Source organism: Columba livia, chromosome 14 (genome assembly GCF_036013475.1).
Source record: "Columba livia isolate bColLiv1 breed racing homer chromosome 14, bColLiv1.pat.W.v2, whole genome shotgun sequence".
In the NCBI taxonomy this organism is placed as follows: Eukaryota; Metazoa; Chordata; class Aves; order Columbiformes; family Columbidae; genus Columba; species Columba livia.
The window spans coordinates 12,588,775-12,616,277 of record NC_088615.1 but is presented as its reverse complement, the minus strand read 5'-3'; the positions used below and the strand labels follow the sequence as shown (position 1 = coordinate 12,616,277).

At 36.9% G+C, this 27,503-nt stretch overlaps 1 protein-coding gene across 7 annotated transcripts in view; it reads right to left on the bottom strand.

Annotated features, from left to right (window-relative positions):
- The window catches only part of GABRG2 (gamma-aminobutyric acid type A receptor subunit gamma2), a 67,631-nt gene that overhangs the window by 13,383 nt on the left and 26,745 nt on the right, over positions 1-27,503 (bottom strand). For 4 of the 7 annotated variants that reach the window (XM_065030061.1, XM_021289139.2, XM_005503517.3 and 1 more), the window contains 2 exons: positions 24,524-24,606; positions 23,685-23,822 (listed from right to left, as the gene is read on the bottom strand). In XM_065030061.1, the coding sequence (XP_064886133.1) occupies positions 23,685-23,822; positions 24,524-24,606 (221 nt within the window). Of the gene's footprint in view, positions 1-49; positions 16,721-23,684; positions 23,823-24,523; positions 24,607-27,503 lie in introns of those variants that run through there. The other 3 variants (XM_065030065.1, XM_065030063.1, XM_065030064.1) reach the window with 2 other exon arrangements.

The following is a 27,503-nucleotide window of genomic DNA, read 5'->3' as shown; positions in this document are numbered from 1 at the left end:
CACAGCCAATAGCAGACACATGGTTCATGCAGACCCAGATATGCACCAGCTCTCCAGATTTCCAGTGGGTTTTTCTCTCCTGATTTTTCACAGAAACCATATAGAAAAGAGCAAGAACTTTTAAAATATTTGCTTGCAGAGCCATATGAAAATATAGGTAGAAAATGGAACATTTTCTCAAAATTAACTCATGTAAACATATATATTGGGGGGGGGGCGGGGGGGAAGAAGAAAAAAGAAAATATCGTGCCACACGAGGGCACCGTCACCTCAGAATAGAAATGAGAAGCGATTGCAAGTCTGCCAGTGGAAAACCCAATCTTGAAAATCACTGATTATTCTCCTGTTAACTGCTTATACAAACACTCCAATGGCATAACTGACTATAAACTATGGCTCTGTTAACAGAACAGCACTTTTAAGAACTAAAGAAAAATTGCTCAAGTAACAATAAGTTTGTGGTACAAGTGATGAGTATAAACTGCATAAATTGTTAATGAAGAACAACTGTGGCAGCAGAATTTACCTTCTTTTCCTCATGAATAACTAATAGATACATCCTTGTTCTCTCTCTCTTTTACTGTTAACATGGCCAACATTTTCGGTTAGGCAAAGACCACACTGCTCTTTTTTTTTTATTTACTTTTTTTTTTTTTTTTTAAAGAATGAACAGCTACGTATTAGTTTAATGGAAAATATGTGGTTTTGCGGTTTTAGTTATGGTACATGGAAACCATTAAAATAGTAACATGATTTCTATAAATACCTTCTTAAAGGTAGGAGCTTTGTTGTAAGTTCACTGTACTCAAAGTAAACTCTCGGTCTGAATTAACCATATTTAAAGGATAAAAGATAAAGGGACAATGGGAGAAAGGGAGAGCAGAATCAGGCCTCTCTGTCCCAAACCAGGCCACTGTCAGGCTGTGGACTATGCTGCACAATGCAGCTTCAATTGTGGATGAAAAATCATATAAATAGGTTAAGATTAGTGTATTTGTCCCAATGCATCTTCATTTGGCTCTTGTCCCCATCTTTCTTCTTGCCTTGACAGTGCTTGTATTTGGAATCCTGCTGGCATTGACTGTCTTGGGGAGGGTACAGAGCCTGAAAATGTGCTTCAGTGAGATCCCTTGCACTGCTGCAATGATATAACAAAACCGGATTTTTTTTTTTCCAAAATACACAATTTTCTATGAGGATTCAGATCTAACCTATTCAAATGGTTATCTCATAAAAAACCTAAGGTGACCTATTTTTGATAATTTTTTTCTTCTTCTAACAAATCAGAAAGTTCTTAAGTCTGTCTAGTTCAGTACTAATGAAACAGTATTTCTAAAATGGGTCATTCATCATATGGGAGATGATATTAGCTCCTCCAGCACAATATGTTTTTACATATATCACAAGAAAATAATTTTGACTGAAGTATTTGATCACTGGGCGCATGAGTGAGTTTCCATAAAGACAGGACAGAAATTTGATCACAGTCCTGATCACAAGCTGATATTTATGAGATTTATTTGTGTCCACAGCCAGAAATGAAAAGTCTAGGGAAAAGGCAAGATCAGAAAGAACGCTGTCCCCCAGATATGTGACCATGAGACCTTCCCATAAGCTCATGCTTTGCCAAATGCCCTTTTCATTGTTTCTCTCCTTCACAGTGTTTTGTTCTCTCATTCACTCATTTTTAGACTGCAGAAGGACTAGACAGTTTCAAAATATAATAAAGTCTCTTCCTTTTAAAAAATGCTTGACAATCTCTTTCTCTCTGAGGTTTAGCAGCAAAATACCACTATTGTGTCATAGGGAAGTCATGATGTGAAATAAAATACAGTGAATATTTAGCCTTTAGGGCAGAGAAAGAAAGAAAATCTGCCACGGCATTGTAGATATTTGTGTGCAGCAGACTTGAAGCACAGTGCAGTTCTCCACCTGACTGCTGGCACTCGCTCTGCCTGGACTTCACAGAAAGAATGGGGCAATTGGTGGTTAGTGCTGATACCACACAGCAACTGTACTGAGTGATTTCACCTCAATTCTATATATGTGTTTCTAAGCCATGATTATAGCTTTATTATGTAATGAGGTAAAACAATATTAAGTCTTTGACAAAGCTTGCACTATAGTCCATTTATATAAGATTATCTCTGGGATTCAGATAGCTGCAAGCCTGGTTTTCAATTTACATTCCAAAGGATGAATCCTAACTGCATTGCACAGCAGGGAGGAGGGCTGGGGATAGGAGGAAATTTGATTTTTTCCTGTTTTTAAGGAGTAAGGTGTATCCCTCCATGTGAATGTGTCTGACATCAAACACCTTGATTTCTTGCGGGAACAGGAGAAGAAAACTGGAATTAGTTTATGTTTGTGTGAAATGACAAGGCCAGCTGATGAAATTCCTGCAAAATGAGATGAATCATTACAGCCATCCAAGCAAATGCAATTTCTTTATGTATGACATGACTTTCTGCCTGACACTTCTGATTTTGTTTGGTCCTTGGCCACTCATTTCACTTGAAGTGCTGTTTTCTCAGTTCATTTGACAGAATGTGTTCCACTTCTCATTAGTTTCTAATTATAGGAGGAAAGAATGTAATGGCACTAGACAGTAATTAAAATCTATTATTGTTGTTCCAACCTTCCCTTTGAATTCACAGAGACAAGATTCAGCCTAAGAATTTTCTGTTGCTGAAAAATGTCAGTATGTGGAAATGTATTGAGGAATTGAAGGTAAACTTGGGTGTGTTTCTAAGGTTCCATCTGTGACTACTAGAAGTTTGAGGGGCAAATGAATGTTACATATTTACATATGGCTTTTTCCTAGTTTAGGACATAATTAAAAATAACTGATCTTTTTGTTTTTGAAGACAGCTAAAGTACTACATTAGCATTAGCAAACACAGGAGGATTTTGATTGTGCAGGATTAGTGTTCAGATGTGGCAGCAGCGTGATGTAATAGGTTGCAACTGCTGTGAGTGAACCATTATGCTCCGGCGTGTAAATAATCTGCAAATTATAGAACCTTCTGCTCGCTTTCCCACTCCCTTCATGCCTAGGAACCATCAACCCAGGATGGAAGCTCAGTGTCTCATCTCAGAATGGTTAGGAGGGGTTAGGTCTCTAAATAGCCTGTTTGACTTACTGTGATAGAAAATTGGAGCAAAGAGATAATATGACAGAAATCTCAAGTAACATGAGAAAGTAGAGAGCCACAATTTCCAGGCAACACAACCAGTTGGGATGCTGTTCTGTTAGAAATCTTGCTGTGCCTGACACAGTCAGGCATCCTGTGTCCTTGGCTCTTTAGAATGTCTGCTTGTTATCTAAATACCTAAGGAAAGGCTATCTGCTTCAAAAAAATGACGCATTATAACCAAGGGTTCTGTGCATGTTTAGAACAATTATTTGATTAATTTGAAGTATTTGGCCTATTATTTTTATAATAAGGGGTTTGAGATATGGTGAAATCACCAACGCGAGCAAATAAGAAATATGTTTTATTATAGTTCATTCATTTCAAGGTATCCAGATGGTATATCCATTTCCTGGCAACATCCAACCCTGCCTGCTGTTACATACAGTGAGAAATGGAAATAACTGGTTCGAATCTATAGTTCAAAATGTGAAGTACATCACATCCGTGGTACTCCAGATTAAATGCATTATCAGGATGATGAAATAACAATTATCAAAGCTATGTAAATTTTATCCTGTTGAAATTTTCAGCAGTTTGCATCAAGGAAAAAAGCACAAAATGGTGGCTGTTTTTGTTTTACAGGGTGCTAAAGCACAACATTTATACCATATCATGGGTCTACATATTTAGATTTCCTAGACAACTATGCAAAGGATTTGTGTGAAAATGGACTGTGGGATAATAAGATAGATGTAAGATGTAAAAATGAGAATGTAGTTAAAGGTGGCACTTTGAGGCCTGGGTTAAAAGCTGCTAACATTAAGTACCCAAAATAACAAAGTTCAAAGCAAATGGTCAGTCAAAAGTGACAGGCAGCTCCCAAAGGGAGTCAGATCTTAGGTGAACCAATTACCTTCATGATGTCATCTCAGCTAATCTGATATTAGACATGAGGGCTCTGACTGTGGTCAGTGGATGAGTCTGTGGTCAGAAACACTCCTGTACAGACTGATCAAGAGGCCCGCATGCCATCTCTGTACTTGACTGTAGGCTTCCTAATGTTTCAGAACTGGTTTAAAATTAGATACAGGCCTACTTGGTGAACACAATAATAGAAGAGAAGGAAGTATTTAATATTTTTGGTCTAAATAACAATAGGCTTATAGACATGTTAGAAAACTCCCTTGAAATTAGTACTCTTTAATGAGCTTTGTGCATGTTCTGGTTGCTGAAATGACTGCACAGCACTAATACAGTTCATAAAATGGCACTTCTCGGATTTGCTTTTACATCTTTATATGTTGTCTTGCATGGCAAAGGTCATTCTAGAATTCCTGTGAAAGCCTTTATTCTGAGAGAAGGGGAATCTGAGGATAAAGTACATTCAATCTTTGATCTTGATGTTTTCAGTTATTTTCAGAGCCAGGAGACAGTATTGCATAACCTGAGGCTGCAATAAAACTTGATGTTTTCTTCTTCTTCCTCTCCTGAGGAGAGAAGACATGACTGCATGAAGGCAAAGTTCTGCAGGGGAGCTACTGATTTCACATTCATTCTGTCTGAAGCCCCCAGCAGAAGAAATATTTATACAAGAAAGTACCACTTGAACACCAGTATCTCGCTTCCACTGAATGCACAGGGAGATTACTAGAAAGATAGTACATAAACAAGGAGCCCGAGGGATGCTGGGAGGAATATAACATGCTTTGTTGCTTGACTTCCAGCACTATTTTATTTTATTTTTTAGTACTTCAATTCCATTTTTTTATTATTTTAAAAAATTTAGAAGATTTCATCAGCAAATATTTAGTTTTATCCCCCCAGAAAACCGGTCTAATTAACCAAGAAAAGACTAAAACTCACCCGGGTGTGAGATCCTGGCAGGCAAAATATCAAGGAGTAAGAGTAGTAGAGATCAAACCCAACTTACTTTAGAGCTCAGTGTGATCATCTACTAAATGTCATGGGCTTTAGAGAGCTAGGGGGCAGCTCAGTAATAAAAGACAACTTTGAGCATAAAAGCCCAACAAAGATATACAGTAAAAAGTAAAGTGGCTTGTTGGAAAACAACATAGCCCTCAAAAAATCTCAAAGCAGCAGTGTGGATTATTGATTAGGACAGTGAGGCAGCAGGCATGATATCTCAGGTGTGGTCCCAGCTCTTTCACTGAGCAGCTGTAGGGTGGTAGGATGGGTGTTACTCTTGTCTGAACCCTTCTTTCCATATGTAGAGGTTCTCTGGGACACGTGTACACTATGTGCTTCAACAATGTCTGGCAGATTCTGCTCTAAACTTACATAGAAATGTTTAATGGGAGTGGTTGAAAAAGAAAAGAAATATACAATGTAATTACATAAAATTAATGGTTTGGATTTTAACTTGCTATAGAATAATTCTTATTTGGCTTCTCACACACAAGTCAAAAATGTTTGATCATTATTATTATTCTGTTTCTGGTGATACTAGAAGTTAATCATGTAAGCATAGTCATGCAAAGAAGCAAAACAAAATAAACTCTCAAACATTCCTATTTAAAATCAGAGCCCATGATCAGTACTATAAGAATTATTCTGAAACTTTCAGCATTTTCCCAAACATTTTTTTTTCTTAAATTACAAACCAAACAAACTTCATTGGGTTTTGTGATGTTCATGTCTTGTCACGTTTCTGGGTTACCAGAAGAAAGCAAACTGTATGCTTTGATAAAGTTTTTTATACACCACGGAAGCAAGGTGACACCTAGGGATTATAAGAAAATTAAGAAAACAGAATTTTGGCAAAGAATAAAAACCCTCATGCTTACAAAAAAATAAGCGTATTAAAGGTGACATATGCATGAGATTTAAATTATTTCATTGTCATCTAGGATTGTATCCCTGGAACGTCCTCTGGAAAACTCGTCCGTATTCAGAATCTGGCTAACCACTAAATGATAAGGGTTCTTGAATAATTATGGTAATTCTGAACTTCCTGATGCTTACAGTATACCCTTATGTAGTTGAAGTATAACCAAATCATTCATTTAGTAGTTAATTAAAATGTAAGTAAGTACATAAAGCAGGTAGTGATTATGCCATTAAGAGAGACAGCCCACAATTTTCTGTTTCTTTTATCAATGACAGACACAGCTGGCAGCAATATATAAGTGCATTTTAAACTTCTGTTATTTGCCTCTGTTGAGTATTGACTTAAAATGAAATTACACAGCAAAATATAATTCTCTTGCGTAAGACTCCAGGTTTTTATCATAAAGTCTTTTAATGTTAGAAAGCTTGCAGAATTCTGCATGGAATCCTCTCAATCATCTTTCCATTTCTACTTTTTTGACATATGCGGTTCTTCAGAAACCTGTTGTTTACCTGGATATGCAGGTAGGAAGAGAGGAAGTTCATACACCTTGTTAAACTGAGCTCTAACATTAGCTTCTTGTTTAAGATTTGCTATTATTTGTGTAGGAATTCCAGTGCATATCTTAGTATTCATCTACACTATCTGATGAACACGGAAAGTGGCTCCACCAGACGGAGCTGCTGTTTGAATGAGTCTTGAACATGTCTGTGTACGGGTATCATCTGTAAGGTGAAAGGAAGGGAGGAGAATAATACACTTTTGTAACTATTTGTGAAGTTTTAGTGTTAATTGATATATATATTTTTAAATTATAATAGTGATTGCCGTGGTAATCTCCCTATCTGTATGTAGCAATGTGTGGTCTGTCTGTACACTGGGAGAGTAAAGTGACCCTGTGCTCTTTCTGCTGGCGTTGTACAGCACCTTACTGAACCTGCAGCCAAACATAGCTGCTCTCAGGGTTTCCAGCATCAGTACTACGCGTTTATGGGCTGGTCATTTTTCTGTTCTACTTATATGTGATGTCATGTTACTGTCTAAAACACTTGCCTGGAAGAATTACTGGTTTCTTAGACTATCAAATATAATGAAGCTTCCCACCTATGCCTGTAACCTATAAAGCCACTTGAGTTTTGAATCCTCCCCAAGATATTTGCAGTCACAACAGTGATAGGTCTACGTAGATTGTGTTAGGGTCTTTTTAAAGGAGGATGGAATTGTGCTTTTCTTTTTTCCTCTAATTGTTAAGATGTGGCTGCCTAGAATTGAAATTGAGGTAGTTGCATTGAACTTCTACAAATAGAGTTCAGTTGCATTTAACTCTCAGAAATAAAACCAGGAATTAAAATAACCTATGCTTAGTTCATGCTCAGAGTTTAGTTGTTTTGGAGAACATATATTCTGTTTTATACAAGTCTGCATGTATCTGTTTAAGCTCATTTCATCAGTCCTAACCAGAATTTTGGTTTGTAAAATTCTTCCACATAGCAGAGTAAACCCAGTTTGGACTGGTTGGAAAAACACCTTTTGATCTATGAGTGCAACTCAAAAGAAATCAGTTTTGTAATCCGAAATACAGAAAACCTGAAAAAGTGCTGTATTTGGCTATTACAGAGATCTACATTCCTTAAAATAACAAAACAGTTTTCGTTGTCTTCTATGGTCTGTTCAAGGCATGGCAAAAACAGCCTTCTCTTTTCCTGTGAATGTATATCTGTTGCCCACCTACTTTCTGAGCAGTACGTGCTGTCTCACACAGCTCCATTCTCTGCCACATGAGCTGTACTTCTCTTCTGCTGTATATGCAGGTGGCTGAATTGGACCAGGTTACTCCTGTTAATGTGTTTCAGGAAGGTTCACATCTGCCTCAAGATAGTTGGAGACTACTGGTACTTAGAGCTCTAAAGTTACAGTTTTCCACAAACTGAGCTTAATAAAGGTAATTTCTTTATGTAATATACAGGATGTGGTTATGTATATTACATATACAAGTAATATATTACGTAACTATATTACATACAGTGACACACACCTGACTTTTAAAAGCTTGTCCTGAATAATACTTGTGGGTTTTTATAACTGCTTAGAACAACTCTAAATAAAAATATCACAAATGTTTGTTTTCCAGTTTGAGATACTGCTCTAGAAAAGACTAATGTTTGAGAGGTAAACAGTTTCTTTATTCTCCTGCTATCGGTTTGCCTGAGGACAGTGCCTGCTCTGTGTGCAAATTCCAAACTGTTTCTGGTTTCCTAAGCATTTTGTCTTGCAGAAACCAGGTGAAAACCTTCAGCAATGTGCAGATTAATCTTGTTCACAATCATAGCTAACATGTAACAGCAGAAACATCCGCTGGCAAAAGTAGGTGTTGCAAAATAGTCTAAGGTGTGATTGGTGAGGAAATGAAATGGAATAAACTAGCGCTAATAAAGAGTTATTTATATGATAACAAAGGAGATGGCAAGTGTATTTGGGTGTATTTTAAGCTCTTGAACTTTCTAGCAGGATATTATCGACATCAAGTCCAAAGTACAATCGTTGAAGGAAAGAAAAAGATGCTGTTAAACCCAGAATCTCTTTAGCTGTTAGAAAGTGGGGGAGAATGATTTTTAAAGTCAGAGAACAAAATGAAATAAAGAAATAAAGAAGCTGAAGGAACTAGGTTATGGCTAAAATAGTAAATAAATGTGGAGATTGGGATAGTGAGAGAGAAAGAGAGAAAATATGAAAAATGGCAAACAATGAAATGGTGTTCTGAAATTCTGTGTAATACCAAGAGTAAAAGACAGGCCAGAGGCATGCATGCAACAGGCCTGAAGGCGAGAAGAGAGATGAAGAGGATGCTTAGTGTGAAGATCATGTCTCAGAAGAAACAGCTATGAATCATGAATAATTTATAACCAGTACTGCCATTTGAAGTCAAACAGATCAAGCTTAGGAGTAAAAAAAATCTTTAAAGACTACAGATACCATCTTGAAGTTTCGGTTACAGGCTTCACAGGAATAAAGGTAGAGATCCTAGGTGTATGTAATCACCCTAGTCCAAATCCTACAAGGTATTTAAATGGATTGCCCTTTTCAAGAGGAGACCTTTGAAGAACTATTTATTTCTCAAATAGACATATTCAGGATAACATTCACAGCTACTACAAAACAGGTTCCCCTGGGAGTCTCCATCCCACGTTGCAGTGTGAATACCGTCAAGTTGTAAGTTTTCAGGCCAGGAAGTGCAACCTCTTAATCTTTTCTTAAAAGTGAGGTTATAACACTGTGAATCCCATGGGTTATGTCTTTTAAGACTTTCTTCTTTTAACATTTGAAAATGTGATGTCCTGGAAAGCTTTTAAAAATGAACTGGCAATTCTGGATCTGGAACACTGTGTTGCATACAGAGAAGGATGCCTTTGGAGTCCCACGGGACAGTGGTGAGGGAACTGTGGACGGAGCTTTACCATGTAGAGTGTACTCTGCACATTGGTGGTATAATATGAAGTCACTAGAAACTAGATCTCTGTGAGACCGCTTACATTATTTTTCGCAAGTTCAGCTGCTGTGTTTGTGCCTCACAGAGAGAAAAGGCTGCAGCTGATGCCAGGCACCAGAGAATGTTAACATGCTCAAAAGAGTCATCCAATGATTTTTGCATTTATTTTTCTGTGGAAGTTGCTATCATAAAAGACTTAAGGGCTGAAATGATAGGTTGGATGCAGAAATGGTGCAGTGGTCATTCATATCTCACAGGTGTAGTTTGTTATAGAGGTTCTCTGTAAGACAAAGTTGATCATGATGTCACCTGAGGTGCCATAAGAGAGAAGGATAGTCAAAGCCCAAGAGGTAAAGCAACAAAATTACAAGCAATAACTTCGTACATCCAACAAAACAATATTTGCTTTGAAGTGGCTCATGAATTTCCTAGAAAGGACGTGGATGTGGAAATGCCATCCAGTTTCCTTCAAGAAACTGACATTCCCATTCGGCTCCTGCATGGTGCTGTGCCCAGCAGCTGCCACCCTTCATTCAGCTCTGCTGGCCCCGCTGCCCAGCAAGTGCTGTGCCAGTCCCTGCACAGACAGCAGCTGGGAGGGAAAGAGTAGCCAGAGCCAGGTGAGCATTTCAAATACTTCAGTAGAGTGAAGAAGAAAAGTCGTAGGTTTGTTTTTTTTCTCATGACTTCCACTTTTTGCTGTGGAAATGACAGCAGTGTTCTCAAATTGCATCCCAACAGTTCCCAGCCAGATGAATTTTAAACATTTTATTATTTCTAGAAGCAGAATGAGTTCAAAAGAAGATGACTGATAGTAGTTTTTGAAAAATACATGTTTTACTGATGTAGTTTCCTCCCTGTTTCTTGATCCTAACAACTCTATGTGAACACCTTGTTAAGCAAAGTGAATGTTTGAAAATATGAACACAGGTGTAAACAAACTTCTCCTAGCAGCTCTCAACATGAAACAGTTGATTTGTTCTTTGGTTATATTACTATGAGCTAGCAACCTTGATCTTGGACTAAAATTCCAGTATCATAGAAATTGTATCTAGAAGAAAAAACAGTTTGTATCACCCAAGTTTGCATTCTCCAAGCAAGTGAATTGTAGAATTACAAATTTGCTGTGGCAAAACTAATATTTCTTGTTGCCCTTTTCTGAAATGCTACTTTTCCCTTTAAATTTATTTTTGTAGTTCAATATCATTTCTATTTAAAGTATTTATTTTCAAGTCTGCTAGGGAATCTTCATACACAAGTTTATATATATTAGAAAATTACTGTCCTTTTAATAACACACACCAAATCCAAACTGTTTAGCTGAACTGTACATAAAATAATTGCCATTCTTCACCCTTCAAATATTAGGCTGAACACTTCTCAGATTATTTCAGTTTTTTCTTTATTTCAGTTGAATTCATAATATTCTCATTGGGATATTTGGCTCACAGAACTTGAGAACCATCTTGAGCTTGGAATCACAATAGCTTGTGGAAGGTAATTAAAAATAAAAGTAATAATGAACAGCCCCTTTTTATCAGCCTAAAAACTGGTACTGTTGAAGCTTTTGTTAAAACTTAGAGAAGCATATTGCTTTTTGTCCTCTTCCTCTAAGATCAAGGTTATATTATCTCATGCCCTCCTTGTTTATAATTCTGAAAATACTGGTCAGTTATAACTGTTAAGACAGAAGTTGCAAAATGACAAAAGACAGAGATTTGAGGGACTGTCACATAATGCTGCCCTACTGCTTTCCACAACATCAGCTACTCTATACATTCTTCCTCCCAAGAAAGGTTAAGGCGTGAATTTTGGTTCTTGTTAGACTGCAGAGAAATGAAGTAGCGAACACCTGTGAGGAATGCTTCAGCTACTGAAAAAGCTTACATTGGCATTTACATGATTATTAGATAGTAGGGAATTCTGCCACGAGATGCAAATCTGTAAGAAATCAGCCCCTCTGCTCACAGAATGTTTAATTTTCCTTACTTAATTGTCTCTAGAGAAAATCTCTTATGACACCAAGAACCAAAAATCCATTTTAAACTTTAAGGACACGGCACTCCCTAGGAAAGAGGTGGGCCAGAGAGAGAGAGTTGAGAGGTAGAGGATTTTTTTTCCTCCCAATCATCAGCTTCATCAGCATAGCGTTATGTTTAGGAGGTATGGTTATTTGTGAAGCTACCTAATGAAGAAGAGGTGGGCACCAAAGCTGACAAGCTCAGCAGGGGACTGTCTGCTTGTGGTTGCTTTTCTAGTGACTTGTTTCAGGGCGTATCCTGAGCTGTGGTAACTGTTACAAGGAGAAAATGATTCATCCTCCTGCACAGAGTGGGCACTAGGCAGATAATGACCTGCCTGCTGGGTTATCTTAGGTCAGCTGGCTGATAGGAAGTTCAACATCTTAGTCATTACAAAGCCCTGAAATAACGCTGCCACCACTGACAGGACTGTGCTCTGACTCAAACTGACATTCCCTCTGTGGTGTGTGGATACGGTGGGACCTTTCCTCTCTGGAGAGCTGTTGGGATTTGCTCTTGGCACGTAAAATGAACCAGTTCATGAGTTCAGAGAAATGTCGTGTTTCCATATTCCATTATTCAAAGAGTTGATCTTTTCCTCTTTCACTTTTCTTCTCTGACTTAGGGTCATAGTGGAATTTTAATATTTGCACAGTTCACTGGTAATAAATTCTCCCGGTGAAATTATTTGCTTTTGTTGTCAACAGAGATAAAATATCTCTCTCAGAACTGAAGGTTATAATAGATTTCCTGTGCCTAAACTTCAAAGTCTACTTCTCTTTTTCTGCGCTATTGCTAAATCAAGTCATACACTTTTTGACAATCCTTGTTTTTAAAAAAACTAATAATAGGACAAAGTAGTTTATTTTCTTCATATTCAACAATATTCTTGCTTTTCCCAGGATGACAACAAATGGCAAGAGTTATTCAAGAACTCTCGGTTCATAGCTGAATCCTTAGGACTAGAGAAAACCTAGCCAGAGTGACAGCATGCTGCCATGAATTGCCCCAGTTATTGCTATTGCACTTGTACAAACAAGTAAAGATATGCAGTTCCAAGACATTGCTGATTCACTTTATGATTTTGCAAGTGGAGCAATTTAATAGCTCTGTTCTAGACCAGAAGTTTGCTACAGTGATATAAGAAATGGAATTTTTGTGAACTACAAAGGTGTTTGGTAGTATTCAAACTTGTTTTTTTATTTTTTTTAAATAAATGATGCTGGATTACAGCAGAAAATAATCCTAGAAATCACTACTAGTTCTTTATTGACTCTATATTTTTTATTTTGCATAACTACAGAAAGGATATTAATTAAGGTCAAATAGTTATTACTGTCTGTAATTTGGATGGACAGGGTGTGAACTCATTTTAGGGTTCTTGGAGGGGAGCAAGGGAAGAGAGTTGTTTGGGATTTTTTTTAACCTATACAGTCACTAAACAGAAGCAACCTTGTACGATTGGTTTGTACCTACACAGTATGATTCTACTTCTTCAAACTCATATTCTCAAGATCAAAAGAGAAAAAATCAAGCTACAATCAACAAGAACAAATTATTTGTGATACTCAAGTTTTTGAAATCATTTTCTCAATCTTTAGAATTGTATACAAGAAAGAACAAATAGCAATTTGCTGGCTAGCTTAATGATCATTTCTGGTCACTAGCATTAAGACACGCAAAGGGTGTTGTTGTACTTTATGCATTAAATCTTGAAAAATATTTTAAAATTCCCTTATGTAGGGCATGATACAAGAAAGTATTATTACATAAATTTTATCCTGCAGCTCTTTAGCCTTAATTATGCAGTCTTCTTGAGAGCAGCAAAGAACTCAATAGACTGTATAGCTTTTTGAGATGTGGCATATTTATAGCTTCTATAATGTACATCAAAATGAGGACGATTCTGCCTTGTTTAAAAAGGCAATGTTAAAACACTCACTATTTACAAATAAGAATTTAACAGTAAAAAATGAGGGTGTTAATATTTGTGAAACATAAACTGATAATGACAGATATTTGAACTTTACTATGAACTTTACACTATGCCACTATATTCCTCAGTGAGAATGTGTTGACAGCTTTATAGGACAGTTCTATGGAATTGTAGATAATGCACATCTAAAAGAGAAGTAGAACACTTTATAATCACAAGGTATAGGTCCTGCAGAGAGTTTTAGAAGTTCATACCTATTGTACACATTTCCAGTCAACATCCTAGTCTGTTTCCTTTTTGATTCTCCTATTTTATTTTATATAAAAAAATAAAGATCAAAGCTCACTTGGAAGGTCTCTCTAAACTTAGTGGTGTTAAATTAGTTTCATTTGCTTTTTACGTGGGATATTTGTCTGAATTTGGGTATTATTAGCTCCCATCAATGCCGCCTGACTGAGACACGCTTTTTATGTAGACTTGTATGTCTTACTTCCACTCAGCCTTTCAATTACATCTATTCAAATACAGTGACAACCTCCCCCAACAAAACAGCATCTTAAGTAAGTAGGTTACTAAAAATTCTGTGTAATGACATGAGATTGAGAGGCTAGAAATCGTACTTGTAAACCGAAGGGATTTAACTGTGTAAGAACAGCACAATAAATAAATAAATATTTTAAACATACTTATTCACTATGAAGAAAACTCCTCTAAAATGCTTAATATTCAGAGTTATTTTAATGCTAAAATAGTTGTGTTCTTTAACTACTAGCCATTGTGTCTAATTCTTTTGAACCAAAGATTTCTCACTATAATTCATTGTAATTAGATCTAGGTCCAGTTGCAAAGGGTGGAATTACTGTGATTTTTCTCTTGTGATATTTCAACAGTTTCTGTGAAAGTCAGTCAATGGATGGAGCATGATGATTTCATTACCAAACAGGAATTAGAAGAGGGACTTGGGATGATAGCATGCTTTGTGCCTCAAAGAGTCATCAGTACTTAGGAAAGTATATTTGTAGGGGCACTAGAGGCATCACAAAAAAATTGTATGCTTAGTTATTAGAAAGAAAGGCTTTAAAACTCAGAATCATTTAATTTGCTGATTTTTTTATTGTAAAAATAAGAACATTCAATGTAATATTTTTCTTTACTTTAAAAATAATTTAATTTTTCATAAAGATCTAATTATTTTCTTGATATTAAAAGAACAAATATTATTTCTTAAAGCCGCTGTTCTGTTGTATCCACAAAACTGTATTTATTAGAAAACTAACCTTGCCTTTAACATCTGTGCTTTTGCAATTACCCTGCATTAGGTTCAGTGGAAATGCTTGTAGTATGCCACATTATCCCTTATTCTCTTGTTACTTGGGTATTAATCCTTTTTATCCTTACTTGACCTTTCTAAAGCTCAATTTAAATGGTAGCATGCCGTGTTTACACATATGGTAAACCTTCAGAAAGACAAATTCAGAAAAATAAACTCAATCCCCTGTTTCCCTGTTCAATTCGGAAGTCATACTGGGGTGGGTTGAAAGGGGCTTCAGGCCCCAACAACCCTTTTCCTCAGGGACAGTCATGATTTCACTTTGCTGGGGTGACTCAGTTGTCAGAGTCTAGGAAAAGCAGAGAGTAAAAACAGGCTGAATTACTGTCACTGGAATTTTAAGAAAGCCTTTAACCCCTCTCAAAAGATAAAAAATAATCATCAAAGAGCCTTTCAACTCTTTATATGATTACTTAGAAAAGGTGAATTTGAATGCCTAAACTTGAAGCTATACAGATACAAACCTGAACAGAAAAATCAGGTTCTTTCAATCTGTAAGAATTTTAAACATATTGATTCCACAGGAACAGTGAGGTTTCTTCCTGCCCATTAAACCACTATGATCTAGCCCGTCACTGTGAAAGAGACAGCAAAGTTAAGGAATTTTTGTGCTCTAGACGTTTTTTTGTATTAATGCCAAAGGGTTGATGGCCCTTCGGTCCTCAGTCCTGGCTCCATCGCTGCTGCCATGGCTTGGTGGCTCCCAGGGCTCCCCATCAAGCTCTTTCCAGGGAGTCTTACAGCAGCTCACGGCATTGTGGAAACATATTTCATATGGGTGCAACTGCACTTGACACATAAACTGAAAAGATCCTTTTTATTGTGGTCATAACTGAGCACAGAGCAGATAAACAGGCCAAAGCTAGCTATTAATTATATATATTACTTGAATCCACAGGCTTTCTTGTTGGATCTGTCATTTGTGTTAAATTCCCTACTCCTCGGCCTATACTGTTAAGGTGACATGGATTTTCCTATTGCTCTGCTGTCATAGGAATGGGTCCACAGTGGTTTCAAAACCAGCTACAGACCAGGTGTTGAGAAGAGAGCTGTTTGGATGAATAAAGAAAGTGGGAAGGCAGCTGTGCAGACTTTCCCAGGTCTTTTGGGATGCTGCCAAGGGCTGAACAGTCAGTACAGAAGAGGCATTAATGCAATTGACTCGAGTCCTTCCCAGCCATTTCAGGAAAGGCCTCTGTCCCTCTTGTCTGCAACTCATTGTCTAGTTTCTCAGAAAGCCGTCAGCTTGTCCCTGTCATCTCATCTGCCTTGCGGGGATTATATAAGGATAAATGGTTCTAAAGTGTTCTGATTTTGCAATTCTGAAAAAACATATGTACATTGGTCTTGGGTGTTTGTATGGCATGGAGGAACCAAAAGGCCTGCTTACTGAATTAGTTCATTTATGCAATCATGTGAATTTATCTATAAATACTCATTTGCCACACAATTAACCAACTTGGATGAGAAAATGTGAAGTATACAACAGGTATGGGAGGGAGGGAATTGTACTATTAATTCATCTTTACTCTTTGAAAACATGATCCTGAAGTGTAGACTAATTCTCTTCAATGAACGAACATTTCAACAGTTATAACTTTAGCAAATGTTCATTAATCGCTATGGTTGAATGAATGACTGAACAGATATGAGTATCTGCATTATTTGAGAATAGTTTTTTATTCACATTCAATACATGTGTGTTATTCATTGTCCTTCAAAAAATATGCAGGAGTAGTCGGCTTTGACTGGTTTTATTCCCTGACAGCAATATCGAACTGTTGTAAGCTATCACCATAATAAAAATCCTATTTCTGCTCACAGAATTGTCTATAGTCATTCATAATGGTGGTATATGAAAGCTAAATAACTCAGTTCCTCCTGTATTTTTTTTCAAATACTAACCTGTTGGGTACAGTAATGTTGAACAGTGGTTCATGTGAGTTCAAATAAAAGAGAGTCTAGATGAAAACAAACAGAAAAACAAACAACAACAACAACAAAAAAAAAAACACAAACAAAAAACTCCCAATTATTTTTAAGCAAAAATATTCCCTGGTGCTCCCTTTCTCAACAGATGACAAGGATATCTGTATTAGGAGTAAAATCTTAATGTATAGCTATTAAGATATTTTAGGGCTACCTTAAGGATATTAGCCTAGAGCTGAAGCTTTCCTTTGAAGCAGCAAACATAAGAATAGGATTTCAGTTGTTGTGTTTGCCTATTGCTTTAGATGTTTTGCTGTCCTACAGAGACAGTATTCTTTAGCAAGTATGTTTAAGGTAATAATTTAATAAAGACTTTCAAAAACCAAGGATATTGAGATAAATACCCTCCTAAGCCATAAAGAGAACAATAAAGATACACAGAACAATTTAATAGTAGGCTGGGTTTTCTGATTTAAAGCTTATGGCATCATTTGCTGTTCTGCAAAGTGGGTATAAAGTATGTTTAAACTGCCAAAAGCAAAGTGCAGGTGCTAGTATCTTGTATGTATTCACTGCATCAAAATCTTCAGACAGGCAATGTTTTCAGTTCTCAGAAGGATCCCTCTGACAGTGCCATGTGCTATAATTAACCCATAGTAGAATCTAGAGCTGTGTGTGGGGCTGTCAGGGATTTCTAGGCACAGTGGCAATCCACCTATGGCCATTTTTTAATGTCAGGCCTGTTTCCCAACACAGATCTTCAAATATGATATGCACCTGTCATATCATTTTTTGACTTAACAACGAAACATAGGGAGAACACTCCCTTTTTTTTTGAGCATTATGAAACCTCTGGGAACTGCCTGCCTGCCAACAGTTCAGTTCATTCTGATACAGCATTAAAATAAAGTATGAAATTTTGCCAATATGTCCTTTTCTACAAAATAATAGTCTTGACCACATTTTCCTAATAAAACCAATTTGACACTGTTTATCAGTTATGAGCAAAGCACTCTAGTGCAGTGCTCTGATTAGCTTTGTAAAACGCAGAACAGGCAGAAAATAAAAAGGGATTCACAGGTATTAGCTCACCACTCTCGTGGATACTGTGCAGCTTGTTGAATTGCAGTTTATTGATTAGTCTTTCTATCTAACTTAGAATCTAACTAAAAATTCAGGATAGGCTCTATGAATAAGCAATAGGCAATGTCTGGTCTAAAAAAGGAACTACCCAGTCACAGAAATGAACTGGAAATACCAAAAGCTCCATCTGTCCTCGATAATTACACATTCACAAACCCTTTCATTTAGTACAGTATTTTGTATGGTCAAAAGCACTGGAAGAGTGAATAGAAATGCAGTTTGTCTAGTGATTTTATGAAATTCATAGAAACATATTGATGGAAAGAATTTCAAGATATAAGCTAGTCCTTTCCTTCTGGTCTGATGTAAGATGTCGTAAAACTTCTGATCTTAGGATTGCTACAGTCTCGCTAAAGAGTATGTGCCAGTGCTGATTATAGTTATGGTTTAAAAACAGTATATTTGTTTTACTCCTTTGCTCACCAATTATATTTTCTTCCAGACCAGTTCCGTACTTCCAAATACTTCCTTAGGTCATGTTTTGTAAAATCTTTACCTATTACACTCTCCTGCATTCCCTTGTCTTTCTTAAAATGTTGCACTTGAAAGGGAACTTTTTATTTAATCAAGCAGAGTGCAGCAACCATTTGCCGTCAGTTTTGCACAGACTAGAACACAAGTTTACACATGACAAGCTGAGTAATGCATCTTAGAAAAGGTGGTTTTTTTTTTTTTTGCAACAGTATCACATTCTCTATCCTTGTGTATTTGTTACAGGCCCCAGAAGTTCTTCACACAACTACTGATCTTTTTATATTTGTACATTTGATTATTTCCTTCCTACAGTCTTTAACTTTTTATTTAAAGTAACGAATTACAAATCTGGGAATTTTCATGTTTTTCTTTTCCCAAAGGGCAATGTGTCCCTTATTGGTGTCATCCATTTGTGCGTTATATTTTGCAAATCTTACACTTGTGTATCATTTGTTTCATTGCAGTAACAATCAGAAAAACAAAAACTTATCTTTCCTGCTACTCAAATCTGAGTTGAGAGAGTTCTCTTGATAAACTTCCTTGAAGTCCCTCTTAAGCAATAGGCACCTTTTGTTCTGTGATATGATTCTAGCTAAACTCTATACTATTTTTGTTTTAACTTCCAAAAAGTGAAGAATAGCAACATTTGCTGATATGATTCACAAGTGGTGGACTTCCTTGACTATTTTCTCACCTAATCTGTTTCTCAGTTTTAATGAACAGTAAATATAAGAGGTGGGAAATTAGGTACAGAATAGTTTTTAAAACAAAAAAGAACAACTGACATTCATTTGAGTTAAATGCATTGTACAATACTAAATGAGAATATGAGGAATGGAAAAGTACAACCTATGCTAGAGCAGGTATTTTTTGTTCTCTTTATTATTGCTGCTTATTTTATAATACAACTCTCTCTTTTTATGTTGTGTCTATTTTCTGCCACATTTGCTAGCTAATTTATCCCTTGTATAGACCTTGTATAGACCATATGTCTAATAAATCACACACCCTTGAATAACTAAAGACGTTGTAAGTATAGCATGAACTCTGAACATTAGTAAAGCAACTGGCTTTCCTATGCAACCTCAGCATTAGTCTGGAAGTAGAATTTTGTAAATCTGATGCTTTCATTGTAAGGACTACCCATTGCAGTGTCTATTCATGTACCAGATGTTGGAGGATTTTTATTCTTTAGACTTTTCTAGTAGTTAATCCCTTTTTATTGGAGAATATCACTACTATTCAGTGGATGGGGCTTTACACTGTGAGCAAAAATTCACGGAAAAGAAATGGTAGTTTCTTAACAAATGGCCAAGATATGCACTGTTTGAGCAGTGATTATGGACATACTTCAATAATACAATAAATCTTAAACCCATCTCAGTTTATAAGTGTGTGAGGTCAACTGTAGTAGTTTATATAACTCAGATGATGTTAGGTCTTAACATGCACTTTATTGTTAGTAATCTGAACTAAACCACTGCTGTTTACACAGCATAGGTTGTAGTGAAAAAGCAAAAAGTATATGCAGGTGATATACTATTTAATGTACAGACTATTTAGTCCATTTAATAAAATGTTCATGGGCAGAAGGTTAGAAGTTTACTTTTCTCAACAGACCCAGCTAATAATGGGTGGTGGATTGCATTAGCTAAGTCATTTCTTATTGTTTGGTCTGTGACTTTCGAAGAAAATTAGTCTCGCATATGAATGTTCGGTTTGAAGAGAAATGAGCTGACAGTTCAAGATGACTCACTTCAGCCAAGAGAAACAGGATGGTTTGTAGTGTTGCCCTTGCTTTTATCTGCTGTTACTGGGATTCATTAACTGATCAGGGACAGAATTCTGGCATGTGGCCCTTTCAGTTCATCTTATATTTCTGCAGCGCATGCAAAGGAAAAGCAGCAGATAAATGTAGTCACTTCAGCAAGTCCATCAGCTCTCATGAAGCTTACACTCAAATAGTCCTTGTCCTGTTCTGCCCATAACTCAGCCCAGATCTCAAATGTTCAGCTACAGCATGACAGAAAGTGGTAATGGAGTTTGTAATGACCAAGACATCCTTTCTGATTCTCTTCTCTGCTCCAGCCACCAGGCAAGTATAGTCCTCAAGGACTAGAATGTGTTAGTCACTGCGAGGCATGAAGCTGAAAATGAGTTGGTTTTGAAACAGAGTAAATGCAGCTATGGAAAGTTTACTCTAGTTTCAAATACCTTAATGCTGGTCCCAGGCTCCTCTGTTTTTTAACTGTTCAATCTCGTATTTGCGAATGCCTCCTTCTTGTGTTCGGGTTTCTCTGGTTTCATTGTCATTTAAATTTAGTTTGGGGAGGAGTTCTTGGAAGTACAGTCTAGTCTGCTTTCCAGCGTCTCATTAATCTTTCCATTTCTTTCTCCACTCTACCTCAGTTCATATAGAGCTAAAAAGATGATGAGAGGTCTGGGGCATCTTTCTTATAAGGAAAGACTGGGAGAGCTGGGTCTGTTCAGCCTGGAGAAGAGAAGCTGAGAGGGGATCTCATCAATGTTTATAAATATCTCAAGGGTGTGGGTGTCAAGAGGATGGGACCAGGCTCTTTTCCATGGTGCTCAACAATAGAATGAGGGGCAATGGGCACAGACTGAAGCACAGGAGGTTCCATCTGAATATGAGGAGAAACTTCTTTACTTTGAAGGTGACAGAGCACTGGAAAAGGCTGCTCAGAGAGGTTGTGAAGTCTCCTCTGGAGACATTCAAAATCTGCCTGGACACATTCCTGTGCAATCCAGTCTAGGTGAACCTGCTTTAACAGGTGCATTGGACTAGATGATCTCCAGAAGTCCCTACCAACCCCAACCACTGTGTGATTCATATCCCCACTGAAGCACTGGCAGTGGTACTGTCCTTAGTTTGCAATTAAATTCTGTTATATGTGGTACTGTCATTACTTACATAAAGTCTCAAGATTTTGGCTATATGGGCACTCAGATATTTAACTTCTGTACTCAGGCTGCACATAAGTTTATAATAAATCTATATGTTTGGAATATTTTTCTTTTCTTTTGGGGAAAGTATTGAAACTGTGTGCATGTAAGAGAGTAATCATAGGTAGAATATGGATCTGGCTGTGGAATGTTGGACTTAAAGTAGTTCCCAGCTTGCTAGTAAGGTACTTAGGTAAGCAGTGAAGACTCTTCAGGCTCTGCCAGCTGTAGCAAAATATTTGCAGGAGACCAGATGCATGACAATCCCTTGGTGATTTGGTTTGGTTTGGTTTGGTTTTTACCTTCTAATTATTTAGATACTGCACCTAGATCCAAATCAAGTCTAATTTTCTTGCATATCTGTACTCATAATAATATGAAGAGTAAGAAAAATCAAATATGAGATAACCGCAGCAGAAAAAATAAATGCGCAGGACGTTTTTCCAAGTTTGTATACTCAGCAGGTCTTTGAAAGCAGCTCAGCAGGCTGAGTAGCTTTCATGAGCATTTCTTCTTAGGAACTGAATGATGACTAGAATGACTCTTTGCTGCTTTAAAGTGCATGCTAGCTGCTGTTTACTTTTTTTTTTAAATGCAAATTAAAAGGGCTGGTGTGGGTCATCTTATTAAAAACTATTGATGCAACATCTTGGTAGTATTCCCCGTGAGTACTACAAGCCTGAATGGCTATCCCCTGAAAAAATAAAAGGTTTTATTTGCATGGGAAAGTATCTTTTTGCTTCTGTGTTTTGCTGTGTGTTTCCCAGTATGCACTTTCTTCACGTTAACAGAACATTAGAGAGTGCTTTTGATTCATCATTGCATCTGAATCACTGGATCTGAAGCTCATAGTATAAGATTTCTATTACTTTCTGTCTCTGGCTGAAAATAAAGTTTATTAGCAAATGGCTCAAGCAGAAAATAAAAGAAAAAGAACAAATGAAAGAAAATAGAAGAAATTTGAATTAAGGCTGAAATAGAGTTAGTTTTCAACATGGGCAGGATGAGACTTTAGACCACACTTGGGTACACTGCTGCCTTTTGTGCTTTGTGTTTCAGGGGCAGTCTGAGGTGAGATGTTTTGCTCTTTATATTTTTGGTTTGAAAGCAATTCCACCATGTCACGTGTAATGGTGGTTATTAGCAGCTATGGCTCTCACACATGCTGCTCTCTTGTCCTCTTTTGCACGTTTATTTTTATATTCCTGGGAAAATGAGAAAGGTCAAATGCTTTCTTGAATAGCTGACTAAATAACTTCCTCAGTAAAAATGGCAGAAGATGCTATAAGGCAAATGTGGCTACAGCTGGAAGTCTTCATTCAATTTTTGCCCTGCATAAGACTAATCACATCATTGGTGCTTAATGTCCAGTGATTCCAGAGTTGGAACTGGAATTAATTCTCAACCTCTTTGTTTGTACTTCAGTGTAATGCACAGCAGGCTCCTCTCAACTCTAGCATATCTCACTCTCTTTTTGAATATAACAGCAATGCTGACCTTTTACAAATAAAATGGATGGGTATATTTGTGATTAGAATTTACTCAGATGTCTGAATTTAAATCAATATATTTTCCATAACAATAAAATAAGTTAGAAATCAAAAGCAACCTGAAAAGAAAAACTGTTTTCTTTTCACTGTTCTATTTGAAAGTAAGAAATCAAAACAAGGGATATCATGCACATACAAGAATATTAATATTCAATTTCTCTTTACATCCTTTCTCATATTCACTGATTTTATTTCTAATAATAAATAAACCAAAATATATGTCTTGAAGAATGTAGTTTCTTGCTCCGTTAGTAGGGTTAAAATTACTATTTTTATTAAAAGCTGAGTACATCCTCATTTATCATTTTAAATTCCATTACTTGTTTCCAAGGAGACAGAAATATGCAGGAAAATAATCTGAGATGCTGATTTGTAGGGCTGTTCACTTTGATGAGAGTTGAATGTGCCTGTTTTAAGGAACAAAATAAACGTGGAGCTGCTGTAGTAAAGAGATTGGGACTTCAAATTTTGTTTCTGCGCAGGCCTACTTTCTGCTTCTGGAAGTTGGAAGGGGATTGTAAAATATTCAGATTATCATTTAGTGGCTCGGCTGTGCTGCTTTCTAGTCTGAAGCAGGATAGGAAGTTCCTTTGCCCACCCCCCCCTTGCAGAAGTGCCTTTCTTCTAACAGTTCTAGGTATTTCTTGGAGGACAAGGTGGACAGTAGATAAAAACTTAATTTTCTTCCTGTGAGTTTTTTTTCAGAAACACTAATGCCTGGGTGGTTCCACAGGTATTTAAAAGCCTGTAATTGTTTAGTGAAGTGCCAATGTTAAGGTCTAAACAAGGATATATATATATTTTTTTTCCTTTCTGTTAATACAATCCTAAATGAATCCGAAGGTAAACAGATCAGTTGTCTTACCTGAAGTAGTCTTCACCACCTCAGTTGTATTTCTTAATCCTGTAAAGGAGAACTGGTAAAGCCTCCAGGACCTGGTGTCCCCCACCTCCACCGAGCTGCGCTTCCATTGGTAAATGATCTCTTCTCTTGGGTAGCCATCTTATTGCAATGGAAAATACAGAATGCTTTGTTTCATAGTCATTGCTAGGATATTAGTGTACTTTGGGGAGTAAAAATGCTATTTTCTATTTCTGGAAAAAGCTGGAGAAACATATGCAAGTACATTATAGATAAGTTTTTCTCAGATGACTTAGTAGCGCCTTTTACTTACTGTCACATTTTGGTGTATTTATTACAAATTAAAATAGCACTTGAGAGAAATTTTTCAAAAATGGATTTTCCACTTTTGTGGACCCAATAGGATGCAATTTTACCCATCCTTCAATTATGTCCAAAAAGTCTGCAGCTGGACCAGGAATTCATACCTTGACCAGACTGAAAAATGTCAAACTCTTGACTCCAACTATTGCAATAGCAAAACAGCCACATACAGAGAAAGTATCAGCCCATGAGACTTTGATGTTGAAAGTAAACATTTCTACGATTGTGCTAAGATATAAGCTTAAATTAATCACATATGTCCCGGAAATTGTATCATTTTCTTTATAGCATTCCTCAATTGTATTTGTGAACATGTATGATTAATGTACTTGAAAATAAGATCAAAATACAACTGTAAACCATTGGGCTATATCCAGTAAAGCACATAACCCTCACTGACTCTAAGTATGTAAATATAGATTTATCATAAGTGGTTCAGTGTGGATCAGAAAAGGGATATTTCTAAGTATGTTACTTACAGCTTGAAAATTCCAGGGGGCAGGAATGAGCATCCATTGGGAAGTTGTGTAACTGTAGCTGACACTCGGCATCAATTGTCAGCCTGAGGAGAAAGAGATCAGGATATACAGAACGCACTTGAGAAGTATGTCCTGAAAGCTATAGCATGACAAGCAAAAGCAGATCCTTACTAAGGTGGAACCTGACTATGAAATATGTAAATATACTACATCTATGTAGAGAAAGCAAAAGTAAACTATTGATATGTATGCATTAATTTGGATATTTCAAGCACAGGAAGACATCATAGTCACCAATAAGCAATGTTTCTTTTTGGTCACATGGGCCCTGATCATCTACTTTCTGAACTGTGTAATAGAATAAGGTATTAAAGTTCTGTTCCTATGCATCTGAAATGGCAGCATTACTCATGACCAGAAAATCCATAAGTAGATATACATGCCATCTCATGAGCGTTGACAAATGTCTGTGTCACTACATGCCATAATGCACTAGGGAAATGTATTTTACGTGACAAAAAAAATCTATTTCACAGATGATAGCTGTGAGGCCAAATTTAGACATCTGCATCCAAGACAGCCATCTAGACTGCCTTCATAGCTAGAGGAACAGTGCTCTAAGGATACACTTCATTTCATTGCAAAATCAGACATTTAAATTTTATCAGTAGAAGAAAGAATGAGGTGTTTCTCTCCACTGAATATTAGGAGAGTTTCCGTGATAAGTCAGGTGGTGTAAGTGCTATAGTTCAAGTACAGATATGTGCGTTTAGAAATCCAAAATTAGATGAGATGAATCTCCTCATGTGCCTGCTACAAACTCTCCCATTTTTCATTCAGTCCCTTAATTGTTGCTGGCCCTGAATCTCATCCTGTGGGCTGGGGGGGATGCTGTGGCCACTAGCCTCCAAGTTAATGAAATCAAAAGGAAAATTTTCTGCATTAGGGATTTAGGAACAAATCTAATTTCCTTTGAAACTAAAAGAAGTTCTGTTTGTGACTCAGAAGGACAGCTGATTCTGTGTGCTAACGTTATTGCCCTTTCTTTCTCTTCTCATTTCCATCATCTTCAGTTTCATTTCAAGGTAATAATAATATGGATCCAAAAATTATTAAGTTTTTTCTTTGATATTGCCTTTTCTTTGGTGAATTTATTTAATGCTGTTTGAATTCGGGATAGGCTCAGATTTACTGCTGGTTTTTATTTGTTTTCTCTTGTGGAATGGAGTAGATTTAATTCCCCAACACAACCCATAACCCAGGCTTTGAACTTCCCCAAGTATGGAGTTTTCTGGGCAACCTGTTCCACTGTTTGACTATTCTCACTTTAAAAAAAAATTATTCTTATGTCTAAACAGAATTTCCTGTACTTCAATTTGTGCCCATTGCCTCCTGTCCTGTCACTGGACACCGAGAAGTTTATGTCTCTGTCTTCTTTACTCCTTCCATCCCATGATGCCGTTAACCCCACCCACATTATGAACACCAGTAATATCCTCCGAGCTTCTCTAGCTGAACAGTCCCAGCTCACTCAGCCTCTCCCTTCACATCAGATGCTCTCATCCCTTTAGCATCTTAGTGAGGCAAAGCAGGCATTGTGTACTTCGGCCTTTTCGGTGTTCTTTGGGACAAGGTCCCCATTTCCGTTAAGCAGTGTGCCCACATTTTCTCTAGGCTTCCTTTTGCTGTGAATGTATGTGTAGAAAATCCTTCTTGTTTTCATGTCCCTGGTCAGATTCAAATCCAGATGAACTTTGGCTGTTGTAACCCTGTCTCTGAGTGCTCTCTGTATTCCTCCTAGGCCACCTGTCCCTGCTTCCACCTCTAGTACATTTTCTTTTAGCATGTGAATTTTGTCAGGAGATTTGTGTTGATCCGTGCAGGCTGCCTGCTAACTTCACTCCATTTCCTGCTGGGCAGGATGGACTGTTCTTGAGCAAGGCGGGGGTTAAATTGAGAAAATCAACCAGCTCTTCTGGACCCCCTGTTCTCTTCAGGGCAGAATCCCAGATCTGTGATGATATTATACTATCACATTTCTCTTCTGCTCTAATCCAGGCAGAATCTTTACCGGTGCTTGCTGTGACTCACTAAAACAGCTAACTATACATTAATACCCAATAACTCTTTCTAAGTTCTATCAGTTCTGTCTTTGTGTGATGAAAGAAACTGAGGGGTTTGAAGAGAAAGGTAATGAAATCCAAAGAGACAGTAGTGTAGCTAAGTCCAAATTTAACATTTCAAAAGTGGACTTAGTATCTTCTTTATCAGACTGACTTTGATTTGCACTGGATTTCAATTCTGATCATTCTCTTATCTCCTCTGGTGATGCAATGTGCCATGAATGTAAAATAACTATGAAATAAAACTCCTTTTTGTAATTCAGACAGTTGCAACATTAAAAGGTTGTCATAACCAAGCCTTCAGATCTGTTCATTAAAATTATAATGAGTGTACTTTTCTTCAAAACTTTATTTTTGGCACCCAGTTAAACAAAAGTTGAAATAACACTTTGAAAAAAAATGCAGTCCAAACTTCAGATGGTCTTATATCCAAATTCTTTGATTCTGTATTCTCACTTTAAATTATAAATTCTCTGGAACAAATGCTGTCTTTATCTACAGGGTGTTTCAAAAAGATGAACCCAACATGTGACAATTACATAAAAATTTACAAACATTTTTATGAGTTATCAAGTTTTAGTAAACTTTTCATAAATGTTCTATATTCCCTGCATCTGGTGCATGGACTGTAAGAGTTTCACTCTCAAGCAGTTCGTTGTTGCAGAGATATAGTGATTTCAAATTGGGTCCATCTTTTTGAGACACCCTCCACATTTTACATTGAACTGAATACTATAACACATAAGAAAAAGTGTAAAAAAAAAAAAGACTTAGAATTTTTCGCATGTAGGAAGTATCTTAGGGTCATTTGAAGTGTGATATTTGAGTTGTTACATTTTGCATATGTTATACATACA